General features: G+C 55.0%; 7 protein-coding genes across 7 annotated transcripts; 4 read left to right on the forward strand and 3 right to left on the reverse strand.

The window, feature by feature from the left end:
- The first annotated feature begins 469 nt into the window (after positions 1 to 469).
- On the forward strand, positions 470 to 1,617 carry C8Q71DRAFT_773928 (uncharacterized protein). Its single transcript, XM_047924482.1, has 2 exons — positions 470 to 941; positions 999 to 1,617. Exons 1-2 carry the CDS (start codon positions 773 to 775, stop codon positions 1,463 to 1,465), a joined length of 636 nt encoding a protein of 211 aa, XP_047776284.1. The 5' UTR covers positions 470 to 772; the 3' UTR covers positions 1,466 to 1,617.
- A 1,634-nt stretch (positions 1,618 to 3,251) lies between these two features.
- Positions 3,252 to 4,851, forward strand: C8Q71DRAFT_773930 (mitochondrial carrier). The gene is made up of 6 exons (XM_047924483.1): positions 3,252 to 3,286; positions 3,336 to 3,404; positions 3,697 to 3,895; positions 3,951 to 4,172; positions 4,242 to 4,397; positions 4,461 to 4,851. The coding sequence occupies exons 1-6, from the start codon at positions 3,278 to 3,280 to the stop codon at positions 4,688 to 4,690; spliced, it is 885 nt and encodes a 294-aa protein (XP_047776285.1). The 5' UTR covers positions 3,252 to 3,277; the 3' UTR covers positions 4,691 to 4,851.
- A 2,028-nt stretch (positions 4,852 to 6,879) lies between these two features.
- Positions 6,880 to 9,535, reverse strand: C8Q71DRAFT_839317 (kinase-like domain-containing protein). Its single transcript, XM_047926499.1, has 7 exons — positions 8,827 to 9,535; positions 8,585 to 8,703; positions 8,398 to 8,508; positions 7,813 to 8,028; positions 7,441 to 7,638; positions 7,226 to 7,389; positions 6,880 to 7,168 (listed from the first exon to the last, which is right to left on the reverse strand). Exons 1-7 carry the CDS (start codon positions 9,287 to 9,289, stop codon positions 7,066 to 7,068), a joined length of 1,374 nt encoding a protein of 457 aa, XP_047776286.1. The 5' UTR covers positions 9,290 to 9,535; the 3' UTR covers positions 6,880 to 7,065.
- Positions 9,536 to 10,038: 503 nt separating this feature from the next.
- C8Q71DRAFT_189008 (uncharacterized protein) lies at positions 10,039 to 11,326 on the reverse strand. Its single transcript, XM_047916855.1, has 4 exons — positions 10,739 to 11,326; positions 10,523 to 10,688; positions 10,394 to 10,464; positions 10,039 to 10,338 (listed from the first exon to the last, which is right to left on the reverse strand). The coding sequence occupies exons 1-4, from the start codon at positions 11,065 to 11,067 to the stop codon at positions 10,101 to 10,103; spliced, it is 804 nt and encodes a 267-aa protein (XP_047776287.1). The 5' UTR covers positions 11,068 to 11,326; the 3' UTR covers positions 10,039 to 10,100.
- Positions 11,327 to 12,181: 855 nt separating this feature from the next.
- C8Q71DRAFT_773953 (uncharacterized protein) lies at positions 12,182 to 15,322 on the forward strand. Its single transcript, XM_047924484.1, has 9 exons — positions 12,182 to 12,544; positions 12,605 to 12,873; positions 12,934 to 13,077; positions 13,137 to 13,192; positions 13,262 to 13,314; positions 13,678 to 13,888; positions 13,958 to 14,567; positions 14,633 to 15,009; positions 15,087 to 15,322. Exons 1-8 carry the CDS (start codon positions 12,481 to 12,483, stop codon positions 14,942 to 14,944), a joined length of 1,719 nt encoding a protein of 572 aa, XP_047776288.1. The 5' UTR covers positions 12,182 to 12,480; the 3' UTR covers positions 14,945 to 15,009; positions 15,087 to 15,322.
- A 2,590-nt stretch (positions 15,323 to 17,912) lies between these two features.
- On the forward strand, positions 17,913 to 19,273 carry C8Q71DRAFT_189110 (uncharacterized protein). The gene is made up of 3 exons (XM_047916857.1): positions 17,913 to 18,569; positions 18,622 to 19,045; positions 19,093 to 19,273. Exons 1-3 carry the CDS (start codon positions 18,159 to 18,161, stop codon positions 19,107 to 19,109), a joined length of 852 nt encoding a protein of 283 aa, XP_047776289.1. The 5' UTR covers positions 17,913 to 18,158; the 3' UTR covers positions 19,110 to 19,273.
- A 1,497-nt stretch (positions 19,274 to 20,770) lies between these two features.
- On the reverse strand, positions 20,771 to 22,302 carry C8Q71DRAFT_189074 (uncharacterized protein). The gene is made up of 2 exons (XM_047916856.1): positions 22,177 to 22,302; positions 20,771 to 22,075 (listed from the first exon to the last, which is right to left on the reverse strand). The coding sequence occupies exons 1-2, from the start codon at positions 22,213 to 22,215 to the stop codon at positions 20,813 to 20,815; spliced, it is 1,302 nt and encodes a 433-aa protein (XP_047776290.1). The 5' UTR covers positions 22,216 to 22,302; the 3' UTR covers positions 20,771 to 20,812.
- Positions 22,303 to 23,640: the final 1,338 nt, after the last annotated feature.

Below are 23,640 nucleotides of genomic sequence, written 5' to 3' on the forward strand. Positions count from 1 at the left end.
GCTGTCCGTAGCCAGGTGTGGGGCGCCCGGGATCGGACTTGCGGGGCGGGGGGGAGATCGGGGAGTTGTGTTATCTTATCTTATCTGATACACTTATCCGTGCTCCTCCGATCATTTGGTCCCTATTGGCGCCTGCCAGCGGTCGCCCGCGTTGAGGTCGTCGTCTGCTATGGGTTTCTGGTTTAATGGGCTCGCGCCCTTTTGCTGTCTATGTCTAGTGCAGATCATATAGACAGTGCTCTCGACAACGTCCGCCTCTTTTAGGAGGCGGCGTGGCTTGGTACGCTTGCGCGTGGCCTTGGTGTAGGCTCTACTATGTTCGGCTATGGTTGGGCCGTGGGCTCGTTGAGTGGTGTTCTCGACGGTCCTTAAAGCGCATGTTCGTTTCGTCTCGGAGAGACTACTTACCCCCCGGACCACGTGAAGGTCTGCGCTGGACCCGTCGACGGTGACGACGACGAGCCCTCCCGGGGGAAGTCACAACATCTAGGTGTGTGCAGACCGGCAAGGTGTTAGCACCCCGCGGCTAGTTCCTCTGTGCTTGATGAACCCGACCATACTAGCCTTGGCGCGTCATGCCGCATCATTGCCGTGGCAGTGTCTGTCAACCCATGCGATCCCGTGTACATTGTCTATATGAATGAGTGCAACGTTCGTCCCATGGCAATTCTTTCCGCCTCTCGACGACAACTCAGACAGTCGACAGTGACCTAGGACAGAGCATACACGCGCTCAGAATCACTTCCGGGGCATCGACCTTCACGACGAGACGATGCGGTTCGGTCTGCTCCAAAGTGGCTGCCTATTCGCCTTGGCTGCCTCTGCATATGCAGCGTCACTCCCAGACAAGTTGACACTCCTCGTGCCTCCGAGCCATGTGCAGGTCAACTCGACGGTGTGCCCCGGGTGGTCGATGCCCGCAGACGAGACGCGATACTACGGTACGGCACCCTGTCTACGCTCTCCCCGCTCGGCTCCTAACAGCCTTGAATCACTAGGCTTCATCGAGGCCATGAACATCACCATATTCGCGCCAAATGGCACGGACATCAGCAGCGTCGGCGTGAACACCGTTCCCGACAACATCACGGGCCACGGAGATTGCGGTTCATATCCTGGCTCGAGCTACTCCGGCTGCGCCGTCGTCGCGGACACGGGCACGTACACCATCCGGTGGAATTTAACGTACACGATGTCGGCGGACCCGTCCCAGGCGAACGCGTCGTACTGCGGGCCCGCGCCGTTCTCGACGCAGATATTCGTGCTGAACCAGACTTTTGACACGTTCACGGTCTTGGGGCAGGGTAATGCGCACACGAACACGGAGATCACCACGACTACGACGCTACCGACGAAGCCGACGGGCAACTTGAAGGTCGCTGGGGCTCTTGATATGCGCGTGTCTGGCGAAGTAGGATGGATCGGTGCGGCTGCCGTGGTGATTGGAATGATGTTGACGATCTGAATGCCTGAGCGGGACTCTGATTTTGCTGTTAGCGTACAGGTATAGTTATTATACTCACGAATACGAGAGGACAGTGTCTGTTGGAAGTCATGTATATTCGGAAGTAGGCAGATTGTCAATGCTTCTGTGGCTATTCTCAGGATGTGTCTCGAGAATGCCGTACCGCGTGTCGACGCATTACAAGCCCCCTTTGTTGCGGTCGCGGTAGAAGTTGGAGGAGTTGCATTGGCAGCCTTCTGCGCGAGCCGAGTCAGCCGACACGCTTCAATATCGCACCCAGACAAGTGGCAAGCCACATCATTCATGAAGACTCATCGTAACACCGGCCGTAACACCGGCCATAACAAGCCTTGCTCAATGTCGCATATCAGGGGACGCCTGTCGCTTTCAAGACCATGTCTGGCGGGCGCCGTGGTACGAGCTGATTTCCTTTGCAGTCACGCAGTCACAATTGACGTACATTCAAATCAATTTGCTTACCATTGCCTTCATACGGGTTGCGGGGCCTTTGCACGAGTCAAATGAACGTGAGCGAGAAGCCACTTCGTCGGGCCTCCGACTTCCTTCCGTTGTCCGCACCGAGCATAGCGTCCGAGCTTCATATATCAAGACGGCCGCTGTCACCAACCTACCAACAAGACAAACATGTGCTGTCCATAACTCCTGCTTTGGGGCTTCACAGCAAGCCCATCCTTCGCGTATCAGCAATTCCACAGTTTGCAGGAATCATACGGATTGCAATTGGCTCGCTACCCTAGTGTGCTTGCCCCGAGTCCAGCAAATCGCAAGCAGATAGCTCGCCCGCTCGTGCTGTTCATGGAGGTCCGTGTCACCGTTGTCGACAAGTTTACAGTGAAGGTACTACTTAGTACTTGGTGAGGTAGGCGCGCTGCTCACTGGATCCAAAATCGCGGTGGCGGGAATTCCCACGCCACATGCAGGTGCGCGATCCCGACGGGTCGCGCTCGCTCACTCTCTTCCAGCCTACATCCAGCTCGAATACTCTACCTGCTGCCCCGAAGAGCTGAACAAATGTTCCTCTCTGACAGGCGATGCCATATCCGCAGGAATACACAAGGTTGTCTTCAAGTAATGCTCGGTGCTCCGCTCAAGTCCGTCAGTACCGGCTACCACCATACCGGTGCCTCGACCCTCCACTACCCCGGACGCGGGGACCATGTTTACCGGCGGGGACAACGATCTGGTGACCACTGCAACGCGGGGTCAGAGCGGGAAACGCCGGGCCAAGATGCGGGGCGGGTGCGGAGGAACCGCTACCGCCTCCTCGCCTCCTGAGCGGGCGGAGAGGCGACGTCTTCGCGAGAAACATGTGCGGTGAGTGCGGAATGCCCCCAGCGGCCTCGAGCGGCCGATACGTCGTCGGTCGGACGTCGTTCGGAGCAGTCCGTACTCCTCTGCCTCTGGGCGGTCGCCGCCAGGGGTCTCGCGAGGGCGGAACATTCACATGTCTATCCCCGCATGCCAGACCGCGCGACCCATGACTCCGTGAATTCGAGCTACACCAATGCATGTACCCGCTAAAAGACTCTCGCGCGCGCCCGCGGTGTATCGCCACAACGACCTTATACCGCTGCCCCGCTGCCCGACGACGGTGAGCACCCATTTTGCCCGACACGACCTTACACGCTGACCCGGACGCGTTCCAGATAACCCGGAACCTCGCTCGTTCTCTCGTACTCAGCTGAAGTCGTCTACGTACTCGGCCTCCACACCACCATGTCGAAGGCGACGGACCCGAAGAAACCAGTGGGATTCGCCATCCAACTCACGGCGGGCGGTTTGGCAGGCGCGATGGAGGCGGTGAGTCGGGCACTCTTGCCTCCTGTGAGTACTGACGAGCGTAGAACAGCTCTGCTGCCAACCACTGGACACAATCAAAGTCCGTATGCAGCTGTCGCGGTCGGGGAAGCTCCCAGGGGTGAGTGACTTGTCCGTTCAGGTGCCCGAATGCAGCAGATGCGAACGCGCGTGATTGCGTAGAGTGCGCTGCTGGGTGGCTCGTACTAGCGATGACGTCATGTGGCGCCCACGAACTTGTGTACCGCGTGCGTTGCAGGCTGCGTAAACTGTATCCAGCGCGCAATTGTACAAGCGTATACGATCGATGCAGTTCATAGCCCCGGAAGCCTGAACAGCGAAGAGATCTGTTGAATGGGCTTGATAGACCACGTTCTGCGCATTGGCAATGGTCGCTGACGCGCATGCTACAGACAAAGCCTCGCGGCTTCATAGCCACCGGTGCAATGATCGTCAAGCGCGAGACGCCGCTCGCGCTATACAAGGGTCTCGGTGCGGTCCTGTCGGGAATCGTGCCTAAGATGGCGATCCGGTTCGCGAGTTTCGAGTCGTACAAGGGGTTTCTTGCGAATAAAGAGACAGGCGTGACGAATGTGGGCAGTATCTTCTTAGGTGCGCACACTGTCTGAGTTGTCGCCCCGAGAACTGGTTGAACTGTCTGAACTAGCTGGTCTGGGCGCTGGTACAACGGAAGCGATATTCGTGGTGACGCCGATGGAGGTGGTGAAAATCCGGCTGCAAGCGCAAAGCCATTCGCTGGCGGATCCTCTCGAACAGCCCGTCTACCGGAACGCAGGCCACGCTGTCTACAAGATTGTACGCGAAGAGGGTATCAGCGCGCTTTACCGCGGAGTCACCCTGACTGCCCTTCGGCAAGCGACAAATCAAGGTGCGTCTTGTCCTCCGCTGTTAGAGGAATTACGTGCGATGGACTGATGCGCGTGTTCGTTGTACGCAGGCGCGAACTTCACGGCGTACCAGGAGCTGAAGAAGTACGCCTTGCGGCAACAGCCCGACCTGCAAGAACTTCCCTCGTATCAACACATGATCATCGGCCTCATCTCCGGCGCGATGGGCCCCTTCTCGAACGCACCCATCGACACGATCAAGACACGTACGTACACTTTCACGCCCTCCGTCTTCGCCTTCGCGCACTGACATCGACTCGCCGATCCAGGCTTGCAGAAGGCGACCACCGTGCCAGGCACGAGCGCCTTCGAGCGTGTCGCCGTGATTGCCCGCGATATGTGGGCGCAGGAGGGATTCCGCTCCTTCTACAAAGGTATAACGCCGCGCGTGCTCCGCGTGGCGCCCGGGCAGGCGATCGTGTTTGCGGTGTACGAGCGGGTAAGGCGGGCGATCGAGACGATGCAGGGGAGTAGCGAAGAAGACCGGTACAGCGAGTAGATCTGTGTGTATGCTACGGGATGGATCTTTTACCTTTTGAACGCTGTGTTGTAATGTGTATAATATTTGTGCAAGTTCGGGTGCGACGGGTAGCATGGCCGCGGAGACTAATGTAAACTAAGTACAGTAGACAATATGTGGCTCAGACGAGCCGTGTCAAGCGGAAACCGTTGTGCAATTGAAGACCCAGTAGAAGCTGAACTCAAGAGCAAGCGCAATAGAGTAACCTGAGCTCACCAGAATGTGATGCCCTGCGCGATGCCCTGCGTGATGCCACCAGCGTAACACGCGTTTTAGCGCCCGCAAGGCGACGGTTCACGTTCACGCGTTCACGTCCAGCTACATTAAGACTGGCATGCCGACGGATGAGACTATGCCATACGCCAAAGCAGCTGTTACATTGCGGTCGCAGAAAGTAAGGTGGTAAAAGCACATCCAGATGGCGGCCCAGCGGCAGCCATGAATTCAAGGCGAGCCGGCGGTCTTGAAGGCGAACACTGCAGGCGCGATCGGTAAGGCGAATGCCGGCCCGGGAGTCGTCTCTTCAGGTAGTACTAGTAGAGGCGATGTATAGTACTAGTGCAGCACAACCCTATACTGCGGTCTATAATAGAGAACGATCTTGATCTTGTTTTCCGAGTATCAGCCTGAAAGTGCAAGGCGGCGGCCAAAGAGCCCGGCGCAGCCCAAGGCGCAAGAGGCGGTCAAGAAGCGATCGTACTACATACAAGCGGTGCGGTCACAAGCGCTTGAACGAGCGAAGAAGCGGCGCGCCGCGGCCGCGGTCGCTGCATGATAAGCGGTGACCGTGTTGGAGCTCTCAATTATGTGGGCTCACTAGCATGCCTGAACGGTGCTGTGCTGCCTCGGTTTGCTGCCAGTGTTGTGGAATGCCGGCCTGGCACGTCCCAGTAGAGGGAGACAGAGACAATAATGAATTGTGGCCGCCCAAGTCCGGCCCTGGTGCTCAGGGCCAGACTTGAGCGGCACAAAGCATTGAATCCCTCCTCCGGCTAGTGAGGTTTACCTTGCAGCCTCAAGGCACCTACCAGCATGGTGGTTGACATGAAAGGAAGATGCAGAAGCATGTATATTGCTGTGTCTTGGCAGTTGCCTAATTTGGAAGATGATCCGATCTGATCGGACCAGCCAGGCAGTGAAGCCGGCGGAGAATTGGAGAGTGGCCAATATAGTAAGTGCCTGTCTCAATCCTTGTCATGGTTGTCTGAGTCATTTTCCATGAGGATGCACGATGATGGAATGCTTCAAGCAACATGTCAAGGGCTCAGAGCTATAAGTATCCCTGTCCTCAATGTATTCCACCCCTCAGAACCACCCCAGCACATCAAACATGCAGTCTCATAGTGATGAAACCCCTGTACAAAAACAAAAACAAAGAAAAAAACCTGGCCAAATGCCCCCTGAAGGCAATAAATTGCGTAAAGGTTTGTTCCCTTTCATCTGCTATATCAGTGGTCACACCAGTAACATGTAGCATACATGTCACACACATGTTGCTGTTGCTGGCCTGTGAAAGGATAACAGAACATGTCCTGTCACAGACCAGTGTCTCTATACTATATAATATTTCTGAATCACAGCTCTGACCATTTAATATTGTAGACTTTGAGGAAAAGTTCAAGCATGCAGATTATACAGAAAAAGATGACAAGGAGCTGTATGATGCCCTTGCAGCATTGCATATTCCCTGGTTCACTAAGAAGAGACACCGTACCTGGTTGGGGAAGTTGAAGAAGAAGAGGGAGGAAGCCCAACAGGAGGAAGCTCACACTGGTGAGTAGCTCATGCTCAACAACTACAGTGCTGACAATTATTCTCAGACTTAGTGAAGAAGTATCTCAGCCAGTGGATGAGCTGCACATCTAACCCAACCTGGTCCTTGATGAAGCAATGGGCTGAAAGCTTGCATATAAGCATGCCTGATTTAGCAATGTACATAGACCAAATTGTGTGTATCATACATCTTATGCTGTTAACAACTGAATGAACTAGCACATCAACAGGAACAAACTAGCAATGTAACACCTAGCATGTTCATACAAGGCTCTTCTACTGGCAGCCATGAGCAGGCCAGTAACCATCATGTTCAGGTTACTCCCTCAATAATGGAACAGGGTACAATCAACTCCATGGGGCCTCAGGCCCTTCCATATGTTGATCTACCTTTGTATGAGGGATACCCATATTGCTAGTAATAGAGGGATCAATTGCTACTTCTTTCATTTTACATCCAATGACAAGTCCATAATTCACAATACAAAAGGTGTCCATCAACTAGACAGTTTTTACAATCACAGTATACAAGCTACCATCTATGCACTCTGTACCATCTCAGCCTCATCGAACATAAGTCTCTACAGTGCGGCATACTCAAAGTCTGGGAACTGATCGCCATATGGATCAGGTCCGAATCCCCCGTAATGTATTGATGCATCGATCTCGGGATACCGCTCAAATCTACAGAAACACTCATCAGTACGGGGACAACAACGGAAGACGAACGACACGACGTACGCGCTTGCATCGCCGTCCCCGTTGATCCGCGGTAGGTACGGTGCTTGTATTTCGCGGTTCCGCAGCTTGTCCCAATCGACCTCCGAGAACCATCGGTGCGCGAACACGTCGCCCGCACCATGTCGCAAGTTTCCGTATCGCTTCGAAGGGTCCGCCGCCATGAGCTGCGAAGGACCATTAGCGGTTGGATAGCTGCGCGCGAATGCGTAACGCACCTTCAATATTATGTCCTTTGCGTTCGGGTGGAAGTCCGGCCATTTTATACAGGTGGGGCCGACGGTGATTTTCTCGTAGAGCTTGACGGGCGAGATGTCCGGCTCGTGGAACGGCGGGAGGCCGGACAGCATTTCGAAGGTGAGCACGCCGAGCGCGTACCAATCGACGGACTTATTGTAGCGCGCGTTACCGATGATCTACGAGAAGCCCGTCAGCGTTCCGTTCGCATCTGCCATCCTCGAAAAATATACTACGATTAAGGAGCATAGCGAGAGACTTCGTACGCGTCGCGCGCGCGACGTACTCCGTAGACTCACAGACCAGCCTTATGACCAGATCGGGCAACCAACAGCAACATCGTTCGAACTCACCTCTGGCGCTAAATAATCCGGCGTCCCACAGAGTGTCCAGACGGTCGTCTCGCACCATCGCGCGAAGCCAAAGTCCGCGATCTTGATGTGCCCGTCGAAGTTTAGGAGGATATTTTCTGGCTTGAGGTCACGGTATATGATGTCGAGTGAATGAAGGTAGTTGAGCGCGAGCGCGACCTCAGCGGCGTAGAACTTGGCGACGGGGTCAGGGAAGCGCTGCTGAGGCGTTAGCTGAGCTGTGTGACGCGACGCAAGCGAATGAAGGGCGTAATGCGCTGACGGAGAAGAAAGGCGCCGTCATGACAGCTAAATGATTTGCGAATGTTTCCGAGGGCTGGATTCTACGCAGAATGTGCGTGCAGAAGTGATGGACATCAGACAGCTGATTTCAGTGGTCCGTCCGCTACGTCCAGAGTCATCCCAACTCGAACGTACCGGACGGCGTGTACGGACATGTCGATAACGCCAGTAACATGGACTTCACGGGAACGGTATGTGGACAGAACATCTTGAACAGAATATCCAATCCGGTAGATGGCACGAAAGAGGGTAGAGCGTGACTGACGATCAAGACGAGACACGCACGTTAGATCTCCGCAGGAGCGTGAACAGCTCCCCGCCTGGTACGAAGTCCATCACCATGTACAAGTTCGTGGAATCCTGAAATGTCCCCCATAGATTGATGATAAAGGGGTGCTACGAATCGTAACGGACGGATATGTTATTATTAGAGACGCGCGAGCGATGTATGTCAGTGGTCAATATAGCGCACCTGCACCGCGCAAAGCATGCGCTGCTCATTTCGCGTATGTGACACTTGTTTGGTACGCACAATTTTGTCTTTGCTCATCACTTTTATTGCGTAGAATCGCAAGTTGTGCTTCGAGCGCGCTATGTGTAGGTGTCAGTGGATAGACTGTGCGGGTAGCAACATGAGAGCCAGCGGTGAAGATCAAGACCATAGCGATGCGTGCCGATGTGATAGATATCCAACCGAATACGAGAGCTACACACCTAGGTGAACTCGTCCAAAACTCCCTGTTCCCAGCGTCCTCTGCATGATGAAATCGCTGAGCCGATACGAGCCCTTCGGTCGCAGCGGCAAGAACTTGGCCGGTATGCTGTCCTCAGCGTACATACTCTCCTCCCGATTGCTCCAGTCTCTCTGCGCGGGTACGCCTCCACCTCCGCTTGCAACCGGGAAGGAGGCCGAACCGGGGACTGGCTTCGGGATGTTTGAGTTGTTGCCGTACCCGCTCAGCGACGTGTATTCCGTCGAGATGCTCTCGCGTTGATACGCGCCGTAGTCCTGCGCATAGGGGTACGCGTTCGTGTTAGCGGTAGAGGCGTAAGAAGACGAAGGCGAGGCCGGGGTGGCTGAGGCGGTACCGCCTGTGGCTAGTAGGTTTGTGTGCGGCTTGGGCGAAGAGACCTGCAGGTGCCCGAGTTTATCTGTCATGCGCTTGAACATCGACATCGTGCTTGTCGTTCAGGCGCAGCAGACGAGGTGGGGGATGAGGAGGAGGGGAGAAACAAGGAGGTTGCTTGAGACGCCCGTGTTCTTGTTCGCCATTGTTCCTAAATGGGCGTATCCAGACCCCGGTCACCTCAGACGAGACTTATAGTGTGTCGCCGCTTCGAATACGATGCAGGCTAGGATTCAGCAGGTGGACGTCGCAGAATGGCAGTATTGAGCTGAGAGCCGCAGAGCTGGAGCGAGAACGTTTGAAGCCGACTGGGAGCAGATCTCTGAAACACTGAGCTAAATCGGGCAAGTAACTGCAGTGCTCGCCGCTCGGGACCAGTACTGCTTTCGTTGCTTTTTGCGGTATTCTGTACGCATGCTCGGAGCGGTCCTAATAAGATCGACCAAAAATATGTAGAGACAGGCCCCTCTAAATAGCGATACAACTACATCAGTGACTTGACGATATCATCCGGGTGAGTCGGCGAGCTACGATCGCGCGCATCGAGATTGAGATCCGCCTGTAGATGCCCCCGCGGCCATGACGCGCCAGGACAATTTCCTGTGATGTCCGAGTCAGTGTTGCAAATAGGTCATCATAGCTGTCGTACCAAACAGCAGCAAGGCGGTCGAGTGAACCCGTGGTCACTACGCACTGATACGAATTAGTATCGCCATTACAATTGACTGCCGGGCTAGAATTACAATCAGAAGTTGTGCATGGACTTCACCTTCCTTCGCGGAGTCATCCTGTATATCGTTCGGTGACCCAAAAGTGCGGTTATAAGCAATGGCACACACCTTGCGAGCACTGTGCCCAAAGTCACGGTAGCATTTGCTGCTGCCGCCGCGAAACCTTTGCGACTCGTGCGTCCACTCGGTGACACACCCAGAGAACCATCAAGACATGCGCGACACCCGACGTCGCAAGTGCCGAAAGCATAGCAGCCGCAGCAATGTAAAAGCGCATTTCTGCAGCAGTCTGCACGCTCCCGCTGGATCCCTGCGCGAGGCGCTCCCAACAGAACGCGACGAAGAATACGATGAACGCGATGGAGGCCCTGAAGAGATGTTAACGATCTATATCATGCCCGTGAGTTGGTGTCCAAGACACACCAGATGAACCAAGCATCCGGAACGGCAAATAGAAGTGGTACGGAGGTCCAACGCGATTCAGTGACAGTAGACTGCAGTAGCTGATCAGAGACCGACAGACGACAATGCCACGCGAATCACGAAACTAACCGAGAGCCACCATTTACCGTTCGCAGGGTCCCTGTATTCCTTCAGATGTGTTCGCAACAGTACGCCCACAGCCGAGCCGACCATGCTCGCGAAAACGCAAACGATGCCGCATATCATGCCCATGTCGACGGTGCCGGGGAATGCAGATAACAGCCCGATGGTGACCCTGTCGACTCGCTGAGCAGTGTACATGACGGTACAATCGGGTAAACGTACGCATTATACACTGTACAGCAACCAATGAAGACTTTCCAACGGCTGCGGCAGCGCGTCACGAACACGACCCAATCTTGCTTGAAACTGGACTCGTCATTATCTTGCAAGTGACGGTGGGCTTCGGCGTAGTAGTCGGTGTAGAGGATGGAGGGCCAATGTACAAGCATGACGTGCCTGTATAGGGTATATATAGACTGTACCAGGTATAGCGAGAGCGTCCGAGGCGCATTGTACACCACAGGAGGTGGGACAGATAGCTCTGACATGCGAGTGAGTAGACGCATGTCGCCAGTGTGTGCATCTTGGGGAAATCCTGGCTTTATATGCATGTCGCACTAGGGTTGACAGAAGGCCCTCTGTGCACGCCCAGTGGATACGTAGAGGGCCGAGGTACTTGGGAGCATAGACCATTGATCCGGACCGAATTATAAACGGGCACTCAGCGCGTGAATCTCCTTGGAAGATTGCCTGGTAAGAAGTCCTGCGGTTTGTGTACCATGCCATATTTGAAGATGCCAGTGGATGGCCGACGGGGAGGAACGGGCGAGGAACTTTGGGGTATGCCCACTTTGTGCGCGTGCAGAACTCACGCACCCCGCACCCCCGCCCCGGTTCTAGGAGAGGCCGTTACGAGTATCCTGGGCCTATACAGTCACTGCGCATGCATCTGTTATTCTCTAACCACTGGTTGATCCGCACGAATGCATACCGGTGTCTTCCTTTGGAGCCGATACCTGGCTGGCGCAACACACGAGATCCTAGGGTCTGTTTATCGTCTGTAGCGCACAAGTAAGCACGAGCCAAGACCCTCGGCGCAGACCAAGATTCAATCAGTGCTGGGCGTAAGTCAGGCAGTGCACAGCGCGTCCGATGCGGCGCCGTGTGTTCTGAGCCAACAACGGTTATTCCTTGGATACTCCGCCTCTGAATCTGGCCTGCCACCGCCGCAGTCCTAGAATGGAGCGAAATGAGCATTCAATTGCCATACTGACGTATCGATGTAGACATGCACTTACTCGCTGCCAGTGGGCAAGGAGACGCCTCTCTGGGCAATCTTCCGGGCGACGGCACGTTGAGAGAGCTCTGATGTGCCGCGAAGCGGGCTGGACTTTGCTTGGAAGCTGAGTCAACGACGAGATATGTTGGAGATAGGCTCTCGTGCTTGCTGGTGCAGTATGAGGAAGCCTGTGCCGACAAGGCTTGCCACGGGTGCCCAGACGACAGCTACACGTACTTACGTTCTGGTATCACTGCCGGGCGCATTGTGCGGAGGAGATCCGCAATAGTGTTGTTCTTGCCAAGAATCTTTCTCAGCTCGGAGTCCAGCATCTAGCAAGCTTATGTAAGCAAATACTAGTACTAAGGCTGAGTACCATGAAGGCCATCGCCGGCGCTACGCAGTGGCTACGCCCCTTTGTCTGTATTTGTTTCTTGTGGCGGCTTGTTCACCGACCGTCGTGCTTGGCTCTTCTGCTAAGTACTTGTGACCCTCCTTCTAGACGTCGACTTGTGTTCAAAGTTGGTACGGCCAAGGAATTGGCATTCCGCAAGCGTGGCCAGTCTCGTCTCCTCACCCTCCATCGGGCATGTCGTTCGATCACTGAGGCCAGAATCTTGAGGACAGGCTATCCAACGATTGCCCCTTTTCTGACGATTTCTATTGACTATCAATCCCTAGCTTATTGTCTGAGGCCTGAAGATTGCGTTTCGTGCCATAACAAGTTTAATACAGACAAGACAGGATGACGACAAGTTCCGTTGATCACTGGTCTGCGATACTCACCTTCATACTCTTTGTCTTCTCCAGTATGTTCATCTCCTTAAGCCTCATCAGATTGATCCATACATTTTATTTTTCTATACTAGATGCAGCTGTCATCTACCCCGTCCGAGTTTCGGTGCCTACTTGGCTCATTTGTCATATTAGACCGCTCCTTGTCGCGACGCATATACTGGCCGAATCACGTTCTCCGGTCCGCAAGACAAATATACGCCTTAACTTCATTACAGTGCCCCTCATCTCCGTCCTCATACTGCTAGCCACTGGCGCGATCGACGGGACGGTTGTGCGCGATGGCATCGTAGGTTCCAACGGAGTGCAACCCCTGGACATCATGGCCCTCTTCATCTCTCTGGTGAGCCTCCATGCTGCGTCGACTTCTGAACATCTGGTACTTAAGGAAGTGGACCTGTAGGCGTATCTGAGCATCTCGCTCGATGCCACCGGCCTGCTGCGCTTCCTGGCGTTCTGGGTTGTAGGCAAGGGCGGTGGCTCCGGCCGGAGGCTGTTCGCCTACCTGTATGCGTTTTTCTTGATCTGCGGTGTAATTGTCGGGAATGTGGGTATCATATCGCCTAGATGTCATTCGCCGTTCTTCTCACCCGCCGTGCCAAGTAGGATCCTGTCATTCTATCCGGCACTGCCTTCCTCGCATATCTCACACGCGTCTCCGGGTGAGTATCAGTACGACAAAATCTCAGTCTATGCTTCGCGACGCGCTGATACTGATACGTGTGCGGCAGCATGACGAACCCGAAGGCATGGATCTTCTCGCAATTTGCAGCTGCTAACATGGGTATGTCTCCATCATGTTTGGTTGCATGTTCTCATTATCAGAGCCTCTTCCTGATGACATCATGCGACGAGTCCGTGTCAATGCGCGTTTCCAGCAACTGTGCATATATGTCTCTTATATAGCACGGCGACGCGGTCATATGCGTCCGTCCTGTGGGTTTTATCGACGTCGTCCGCATTCAACCAACCGACCTGAGCGCTGCTGTGGCCGGTCACTGAACTGCATCTACGTTGCGGTTTGTGACTTCTGCGCTGACATCAGCACATTTGTCGCCACATTTTTGCGCCACACAAAACTAGCGCATACAAGTCTCAGGCTGTGATCCGTTACGGCCTGCACCCCCTAATACGGTTCTTTCCGCAGCCTCCGTCGTCCTCGTATCTTCCAACCCGACCAACCTCGTCCTCAGCGGCGCCTTCACGCTCAAATGGACGTCATACATCGCGCACGTAATCCTACCCTTCCTCGCCGCGGCCATCACCGTATATCCGCTCCTGCTCTACATGTTCCGTTCCCCCGACCTGATCCCGGAGTCGCTAGACCTCGACCTAAATGAGGTCGGCGACATACGAGAGTACGTGCGTCTGTGTTTGATGCTCTGTAAATGCTGAATGGACAACTGCTCTGCGGTGTCGTCGTATAGGACACTCGTGGACAAGGGTGGTGCGATTTTCGGAAGTTGCCTGGTGCTCGTCACGCTTGGAGTACTCGTCGGCACGAGCACGGTCGGCGTCCCTGTCTGGGAGGTCACTGTCCCCCCTGCGTGCATCATGCTTGCGCGGGACATTTGGTGGGATTGGTCCCGGTACCGTTCCCTCCGAGTCCGCGGTGCAGGTGTAAACACCACCGCCGCAATGGATATAGAGCTCAAAGAGTTCCCCGAAGGTTCGGACTTGTCGACGCGGAACAGAACGGCGAATGGGAGGGTTGGCGAAGACGGAGACGAGCTGCAAGAAGCTAGGGAACGGCGCCTCGTGCAAGATGCTCCTCCACGCCTACCGCCGGGCTTCGTTGAGTTCGTGGCGCATCACCTTGCACGAGTGAAGCGTACGTTTCCCACCGTGTCCTCTATCGCATTGCGTCTACCCATCCCGCTCCTTCCCTTCGCATTCCTCACGTTCATCCTCGTCAACGCGCTGTCCACCCAAGGCTGGGTGGGCTTGTTCGCGGGCTGGTGGGGTGCGTGGGTCCGCGTGACGGGCGTGTTGGGCGCCGTCGGCGGGATGGGTTTCCTCTCGTGTATCTTCTGCAATGTCAGTTCCCTAATTGTCATCCTCATGTACGCGCAGGCGCGCGGACTAATTGCAATACACATTAGCTCTGCGGCACGAATATCGGCGCGACGATCCTCCTCGCGCGTCTCCTACAAATCTGGATCGCCGCCGCCTCGCCAGCAGACCGCGAGCGGTTCGGCGCCATCTACGCGCTCGCACTCGGCTCGAACTTTGGCGCGTTCACACTCACGTTTAGCGCGTCGCTCGCTGGGCTCCTGTGGAGGCGGATCCTCAGGCAGAAAGGAATTCATGTGCGTGCGCGAGAATTCCTTAGGGTCAACTTCCCGATCGCGGCTGTCGCGATGACAGTGGGGTGTGCGGTGTTAGTCGGCGAGGTGTATGTAGTGTACAGATAGAGATACGGAGTGGGTATGTGGCAGACTTGTACTCGATGTCTGCTCTGCACATTGGTATTCATTGGCCTGTGAAGATAGGATGTCAGAACTGAACGCGACATAGTACACTGCCGAGAATATAGTTGTGGCAGACTGGCCCTCACAATCTGTTTGGCGAGCACATTCGACGATCTTTTTAGGCTGCGTTGTGCGCCTATAGGTTCGTATGTGCGGCTCAGCCGCTCGTCGTGTAGTACACTGTACCAGAGCGAGGTCCAGTGGTCTGGGTTGGCAGGAATGCGAGGGCGACATTGAGGGCTCGAAGGACGGAGGGACAAGAAAGGAGAGCCTAAAGTTCGCTCATATTACAGAGTACTCAGTCTACGGTACAATTAGTACAGTCTACGGTCACGGTACGTAGCGCGTACGTAGAGCGCTTGGACCGGCGCTAGCCTCCCTACATACACTGGTAGACGCCGGGCGACACATGCTCTTTCTTGAAGTTCCTTCATCCCATCGGCGAACGCTGATGCCACACAATTTAGGCACGCCAGCTCTGCCGCAAGAGCTATGTGATCTACTCATCGATCATTTATGGGACGATCTATCTACGCTGCATACCTGTAGCTTTGTCTCGCTCGCATGGTTACATACATCCCGCAAACACAAATTCCGAACCATCGAGCTCCCTAAACGCAGAGATGTTGATGTGTTTCTCGCCATCTCCGATGTCAAGGCGGGCTTACTGGACTCGAGCAATATCCCGAGCCTCACCCGCGATCTCTGTTTGGGTAGCGACGATGTGGAGGACCGTGAATCGGTCTTGCTGAATCCCGGGCTGGGTGGCTTGCTCGCGCGATTCACGTCTATCGAGACATTACAACTGCGTTGTCTCCGGTTGTCTCCAGGTCTTCATTTGTACGAAGTAGCCGAACCCCTGAGAGTACTCGCAAGCAAGGTGCTAGTCTTCTGTATTCGGGCTATGTGTCTCCAGCTGTTGAATGAATCCTGACCTTTTCTCGTACTACAGGCCATCAACTTACATCTACGTGACCTAGCCGCGATGTTCCGAGACGATCTGGTACTTCTGCTCGCCTCATCGCCACGAAAGGCTACCATACACATCTCCAAGGGTTGCTGGGAGACAGGAGGAGCAACAATATCGACACCGCTTCGCCGGACTGCACCTATGTCCCTCATCTGTCCAGACGTCCACATCAGCAGCATGGTGGTGGATCTCTTCTCGTACATCTGTTTCTACGAGATCACGCGCCTCGCTTATGTCTCCCGCTGGCCGTTTTCTGCGACCGTCGATCGGCTCACTATCAATGACGACGAGCCCAACCATGCGGTCTTGGACTTTTCCGACCTTGGAGAACTGCACGAAATCTACCTCGGGCAGCTGATTACAAAGCTCCATCAATGCTCGGAACATGCTCTTGCTCAGGGAGTGGATGGCGGGGGTGCGTTGTCCCAGTGGTACAGACCACGGTACTCGACTGACCGAGAGACTGCCTTGCGTCATTCGTACAAGTTCAGAAATGCCCACTACGGTCCTGGACATCAAATACGTTCAGATCAATGCCCCCACGATTCTCGAGACGGGAACTCCATTTTCGCAGGTGCTCAAATTCGTGCTGCGTTGGAAGTTACTCCTCCCGCGCTGCATTCACTTCATTTTCGATGGCCTTGAACCCGACTACATCGACACAGAGGAATGCGATGAATTTGATTCTGACCTCTCAGCCCCCGCGGCCAGGTATCCTCAGCTGAAAGTCATATTCGACGTGCAATCCCCCGCTGAAGACGTCAAAGACTGGATGGAGATTGTCGTGACCTCCTTCCCTCGCCTTGTTGCCAGCGGAGCGCGCGTTGGGGTCCTCTGCAGTGCCACGAGAGGCAGCCTGCAAGGTGACTCGGAGCGGACTCGGAGTACGGTGGCGGAACATTGGTGGTCATAAGCACGCACGCGAAAAAACTTGTCAGTATCTCAACTTTGACCGCACTGACTGGCATGCTCATTTCACATTGTCAGGTAGTAGCAGGGCCTGTTTCCTCATGAAATTCACCATGTACTACTAAACAGGACGCAAGCCATGACATCCCTTCTAAATATACGATCACCCTGCATACATACTAACTTACGACCGCCAATGCTGGGCAGTCGGGTAGTCGGAACCCGCTCGCCTATCGCACCGCAAGCCGTAGGACTGCATACCACCCCGACGCGTGTCCCACCAGCGACGAGAGTATGGGAGCAGGCCGCGATGGCCTCGGTCCAGTCGGCAAGGCGCTTGGGAGGACACTCTGCGTCGAAGACGACCTTCAGCCGGCGGTTCTCGGCCGCGAGGCGAGCGATGCATCGTCCAGCTCTGCACGCTGCTTCGGGACGGCGTTCGCAGGCTCGAGCACGCACCTTTGCAGCAAGCACGATGACGCTTTTGGTGACTGCAGGCAGGACGAGTACTAGACACCAGGAGAGGTTCTCGAGCCGTATCCTGTCTACGTTCTTCATTTTTTTGGGCACCTGGAGGCTGAAAGGGCGACGAGTCGAATGGACGGTAAACGACCGGCGACATACTCCCTTTTCTTCGTGCCCAAGCGCAAATCGCGCGGAAGCTCTTCAAGTCGTTAACCCACCGCCCGAGAATATCTCCCACTATTCTTCGACATAGAGGCGTACTCAAGGCGTAGTCACACTCCTGTGCGATGTCAACGACTTCGCCGTCCCGGTACTTAATACTAGTCCTACTACTACTATAGTAGCTAGTAGTAGCGCCGCCGAACAAACATGTACAAATGATACGGTCGTCGGATTATATTCCTGTGCACGGATGAATATGACGAGCTACTTTTCCAGCATAGCCTACAGATGATACCTCATGCCTTTGGTTTCCAGCGAGCTCCTCCGTTTCACGGAACGACTATGTTACAGAATATTTGGGTAGTGACAACTTGTGAATGGTCTGTTAGCGCCCACTCTCGTACTTACTGCGGGCGTTCAGAACGTTCACTGAACACCTGTCCATCAACTGTCTGAGTCGATCCAGGCGTCCACCTGCGTCCACTTACTGCAACAACGCATCTGATCTAAAAGATACCTAACGACGCGAAAGCCATTCAGTTTGAAGGCTTTCACTCCTTCCTTCCGAAGGTAAGTTACATACCAGTACTAAATTACGGTATACTGGCCGAATCGGTACTACATCCCATCACCTAATACCCCACCGTCAGCATGCCACGCAATACAGGCTTGCCGGTTGTCCCCCAGGAACTCTGCGAGATCATCGTCGACTTCTCAAGGGACGATCTATCTACGCTGGCTGCCTGTAGCCTCGTCTCAAGCGCATGGCTACCGATTTCCCGCAAGCACACATTCTCTGCTATCACGCTTCGTACATCGAGCGACGTTGACGATCTCCTGACGATCTCCTCTGCGGGCTTGTTAGGCTCCAACCACATCCCGCGTCTCGTCCGTGATCTCTGCATCGGTGGCGATCGCGACGACAATCAATCGGTTCTGCTTAACCCCAGACTCCGTGACTTGTTCGAACAATTCACATCTGTCAAGACGTTGAGGCTGCGCTATCTCAAGTGGCTTGAAGTCTCCGCTGGACATGAACCTGTGAGAGTACTTGCGAGCAAGGTACTTACTATCGGAGTCCCGCACAGTGTTTGTTGAGCTGACGATTTACTAGGCTACCCACTTGCATATGCATTATCTCGTCTTCCATGCACAGGTCAACCTCATACAGCTACTCTGCTCCTCGCCTGAAAAGCGTTCTCTCAACATCACCGGGTTAGGATTCCATGTTATGGTCCCAGAAGCCCTGTGCCGGGCTGAGGATCTGGCTTTCATCTCTCCGGTTGTCCACATCGCTAGCATGACAACAAACTTTGTTTCATTCATCTGTTTTCACTTGACAATGCACTGGGCTTATATTTCCAATTGTCCGCTTTCGCTGTCCATTGACCGGCTCACTATCAACGACTATGGACCCGAACATACAGTCTCTTCTGCGCACGATCTGGACTCTATCACAACAATATACATCGATTTTCTGGAGATGCAGCTCGAGGACAGCGCGGAGCATGCTCTCGCACGTGGTGTAGATGACGAGGGTATGTCTTCTGATAAATGTTACCCACGATGCCCAATTGACTTGTAGTACCATTGCTTTGCTAGATATACCCACTACCGTCCTCAAAGTCGACTCTGTGCAGATCAATGGCCCCGTGATCCTGCAGAGATCAGCGGCGGTCTTCTCACAAATGCTGCTCCTCGCGCTGCGCCGGAGGCTGCTCCGTACGCGCCGCTTGCATTTTGTTCTTGACGGACTTCAACCCGAGGACGCCGAGCCAGTACAGTGCGATGATCTCGACGTTGCCCTTGCCAACCACGCAACGAAGGACCAACGGCTGGACGTCATCGTCTTCGACGTGCAGTCTCCGGCTGCTCGTCTCGCTGACTGGGTCGAGACCATCTCGAGCTGCGTCCCTCGCCTTCTCGCTCAATGCGGAGCGCACGTTGGGATCGTCTGCAGTGCCACGAGAGGCGGACTACAAGGCGAGCGGACTACGGTCGCGGAACATTGGTGGTCGTAGGCATGCACGCGATCATCTTCCAGTGTTTCATCGAAAGTGATACATATGCGTCTGTAAGCATTTTGACTGCTGAATTCAATGGATGACGCGCTCATTCCACATCGCTAGGGCGTTGCTGGTGGTAGCTGCATCAGAGAAACACTTGCCCCGCATACACATACCATCTCGCCTCAAGGACTACGACGTAGAGTACGAGCCCATTGGAATCCCGACCTTCTGTACTATGCACCTCTACCCATAGCCTGTCTCAGTACTTGTCTGTCGCCCGCATGGATGGCGACGAAGTCGCTTCCGGCCTGGATAACAGTAACGTCACAGCACCAGGGCTGGCCGAGGTCATGGATTACAGTACGGTAGGCACCAGGCTACCCAGCACTATCGACGACATAACATAACGAAGAATAAGCAAGTAATAACGGGGCGATCGCAAGAGTCCATGCGTATAGTAGCATGACTGAAACCAAGATTCAGACGGAAACTCGAAGCACAGAGACGGTGTGCACGGCTAGCATGACAGGAGCCGACTGTACAGCGTAACACGAGAACCGACCGACGAGCGGTGAGGAGTGTTCGGGCAAAGCGGGATTGACAGGAGGGGGGAGGGACGAGGAGAGATGAGTGATACAGACAGGCGGACAGCATGGGTGCGTACTGTACACATTTTAGCACTTGCGGCGCGAGCGCCGGCCTAAGGTAGGGAGTGTGGAGTATACAGGCGGTGAGGGACGGTCGGGGAGGGAGTGTATGTACAGTTGGACAGAACTCGACGAATGTCGAGGGATGGAGATATACAGCGACATACTGTACAGTGTCACGATGACGTACCAAACGCTACGATCGCTGAGTGACCGGGCGCAGGACAGCGAGTGGCGGATACTGAGCAGTGTTGCAGAGGATGAGGGGAGTCGAGCGCATATATGTTGATCGTGATGACGAGGAGTGTTGAGATGGAGACAGAGAGATGCGAAGATATGCACGGAAGACGGAGTGTGAGACAGAACAGTGGAGCGACAGAACAATATTGGTGACTAATAGAATAGCGAAGTATGCTCGCCCGACGGCCCTGCGGACGTCTTGGGGCGGTGGTGAACGAACCGAGCGACAGCTCGGTAGTCAGGAACTTGCTGTCGTCGTCGGAAGACAGAAGGGGTTTGCAGTCTGCAAGAGGGTGCAACGGCGGATCCGGTGCAAGGGAACGTAGGCGAAGAGGACGAAACGCTGAAGATGCGGCTGGGGCGTCTGCAAGTCCGCGCAGTATGTCGCAGCGACGATCATCTCGGATTCTCACCGAAAGAGCCCCGCGACCCTGCTCGACAAGCTCTTCTCCCTCCTCGGCTGGCCCTCGCCCTCCCTACACGTCTTCGGGAAGAAATGCACCGAGTCCGCCGGGTTCGGCGGCTCGCGGCTGAACAGGAGGGGGTACCCAGGCACGGGCGACGTCGGACGCATATTGAACTGTACGCGGTGGGGGAGCGCTGTCTTCTCAAAGTCGAAGTCGCCCTTCAAGATCTCCTCCGATCGGACATTGAGATCGACGTGCAGTGCGGCGATTTTTTCCTCGACGTCCGCCACGGGCACCCATACCTCGTACCCTGCCCACACGCGCGGGGGCGCCCAGCCCCGTAGCCCGACGTGCGGGTCGTCCGTGTGCCCACGACCTCCATCGCCCTCGTCATCAGCGTGTGCCCCATCGTCCTCGTCGTCCGCGTCCGCGTCGTCGTCAGATGTCACTGGGGACTGCGAGTGGATCGTCGCGAGGGAGAATGGTGCGCGACGGGCACGGGGAGAAGCGAGCGTCGGTGTTGAGCGTGAGAGGGGCGGGGAGTACGAGAGTGGCGGGGAGGATGGAGAAGACAGGTCGGGCGGCGGAGACATGGGTTTGGCGATCATGTCTACTGGCGTAGGACTGAGCGTGCACGTCCGTGGAGGGAGCAAGGCGTGCTCGGTCATGGAGTCATCGACGCGCGGGGAGTTTACACGGCTTGCGAAAGCATGTCGGCTGTCGGATCGTTGGTGATATGGCATGTCGTTTTCGTGATCATCACTGGTGGCGTCCCCGATAATTGAGTCGGCGTAACAGACGTCGGCCCACGCATCAAGGGGAGAGGCTACGAGAGCCATGTCGAGGCCGTGAAGGCACTCAGGATCGACGGGCGAAAGCGTGCTATCGACGATCTTCGCGGTGCTGAGTTGTAGTACAGGGCGCACCTCTAGTAGCAGGTCGTCTTGCAGCGTGATATCTGACTCCGAGTCTGAGTCCGAATCCGAGGGGACAAATGAGCGCACGTCGTCTGGCGGTAGGATCGGGTCGGGGATGTCGTCGAAGAGGACAGTGAGGTCGATGGGCGAGCTCGCGACCCTGGGTGTATGGACGGGTGACAACACAGAAGCGATCGTCGACGTCGGCAGGCGGGGCAATGGACGAGGACTGTACGGAGGCGAAGAGACCGATTGCTCGAAGGTCGAGGCTTGCGAGTCGGCGTACGCCGGGGGAAGAACCGACTCGGACGACATGGACATTAGTGGCTGCGCAGAGCCATCATACACCTGGAGAACACAGTCAGACGTCTATCCGAGACCATCAATAGTATTGTTGAGATTGTCGAGGTGGGGCCTTGACAGTGTGATGAGGCGAGATGATAACTCACATAGGGAAACACAGACGGATAGAGCGTGGAGACTGACATCGACGTGAAGAGGGAAACCGAGGCAAGAGAGATGAAAGTGCAAATCCGAGAGAGGGCTGTGAGGCCGCGTTGAAGATAGATGGCGGCCGCTGGCAACACTCGAGTGGCCAGTAGCGCACCGCCTCTGTGAGCGTTCGAGCTAAGAGCGAACTAAGGAGCTTGATGATGTCTGAGCCTAACGGTCGGGCGCGTCCGAGTCGGCTTCGGCGTTCGGCCAACGTGCGTTGATTTTCCAGGGCGAGAGTGGCGGAAGTGAAGAGTCGTCAGAACACAAGCAATCAGCCGCGCTGGGCGGTGAGCGACAGGGACATGAGCAGGGGGGCGAGGTGCGTAAGGTCATAGAGGAGGTCGCCAGAGACGCTTTTTCAGAGGCGAGACGTAATTGTCTCGTTGACCGTCACGAGCTCAAAGAAGACGACCATCGCCACCGTCAGATCTCGGTCGGACGACCGGCGTCCACCCAGCCACACCATAACTTCCACCGCGTCCACCGGTGTGTCCTTCTTGCCCGCACACACGAGATTGAAGCACATACGAGAGTTGTTATTCAGTCCATCGCGGTTGTTGGACTCCAAGAATGTCGTTGAGCCCACTCGTCATTGCGAGGAGAAATGATGGGCGCCTGACATTATGCGCGCCTCCATTCAGCCGGGCGCAGGGCTACAGGCAGCGGTTGCAAGCTCTACGAGAGTTGAGTTTGCAAGTCAACATGCCGCTGAACATGTCTGCGATTCAGTATACATACCAGCATCGTCTCAAGTGCCGACTCACAGCTGTCCTGTGCTCATCATTCGACTACAAATCTCTGATCCTCCGAGGTGAGATGCAGCCAAGGCCTGTCATGATGACAGCCAGAGATGCGTTCAGTTTCCAGAACACTGGCCCTATATGCGCGTATAATCAGTATCGTGCACTTCTGCCGAAGTTGTGCACCTTCTTTCGCCCATGTGCGGTCTTGCAGGCGCTTCGACGTGCACAGTGGCTCGTTCATGCTTTGCGGGAAGGTGGTCGTCTGGGACAAAACGGGGGCGAGGAGTTACCCAACAAGAGCGTCCCTTATATACTCGTATACCAATTGTGACAGGTAGTGAGCTACCGTAGAAGCGTCTACGAAGAAAATGTGAAGAGGTCAGCCACAAACTCACTACCTCCTCATCAAGCCACAAAATCGCCCAAATAGGCAAGTGTCCGCGACACCTCATGCGATGCCACCGGGATGCCCGAAGAATATGTATATGAGTGCAGAGGGCTGTTCACACGCGCATATGAACATCAGTGGGCACTGAGAACGCCAACGAAGAACTACTATTAGCTAGACTAGCTAGGTATGATGGGGTATGTCAGGGATGTATGAAAACAGTGGTTTTGGTAACCGACGAGATTCCTTCCGTTCGTGCTATTACTACTAGGTATCGTGTGTCACGT

Source organism: Rhodofomes roseus (genome assembly GCF_022264815.1).
Source record: "Rhodofomes roseus strain CIRM-BRFM 1785 chromosome Unknown C8Q71scaffold_18, whole genome shotgun sequence".
Classification (NCBI taxonomy): Eukaryota; Fungi; Basidiomycota; class Agaricomycetes; order Polyporales; family Fomitopsidaceae; genus Rhodofomes; species Rhodofomes roseus.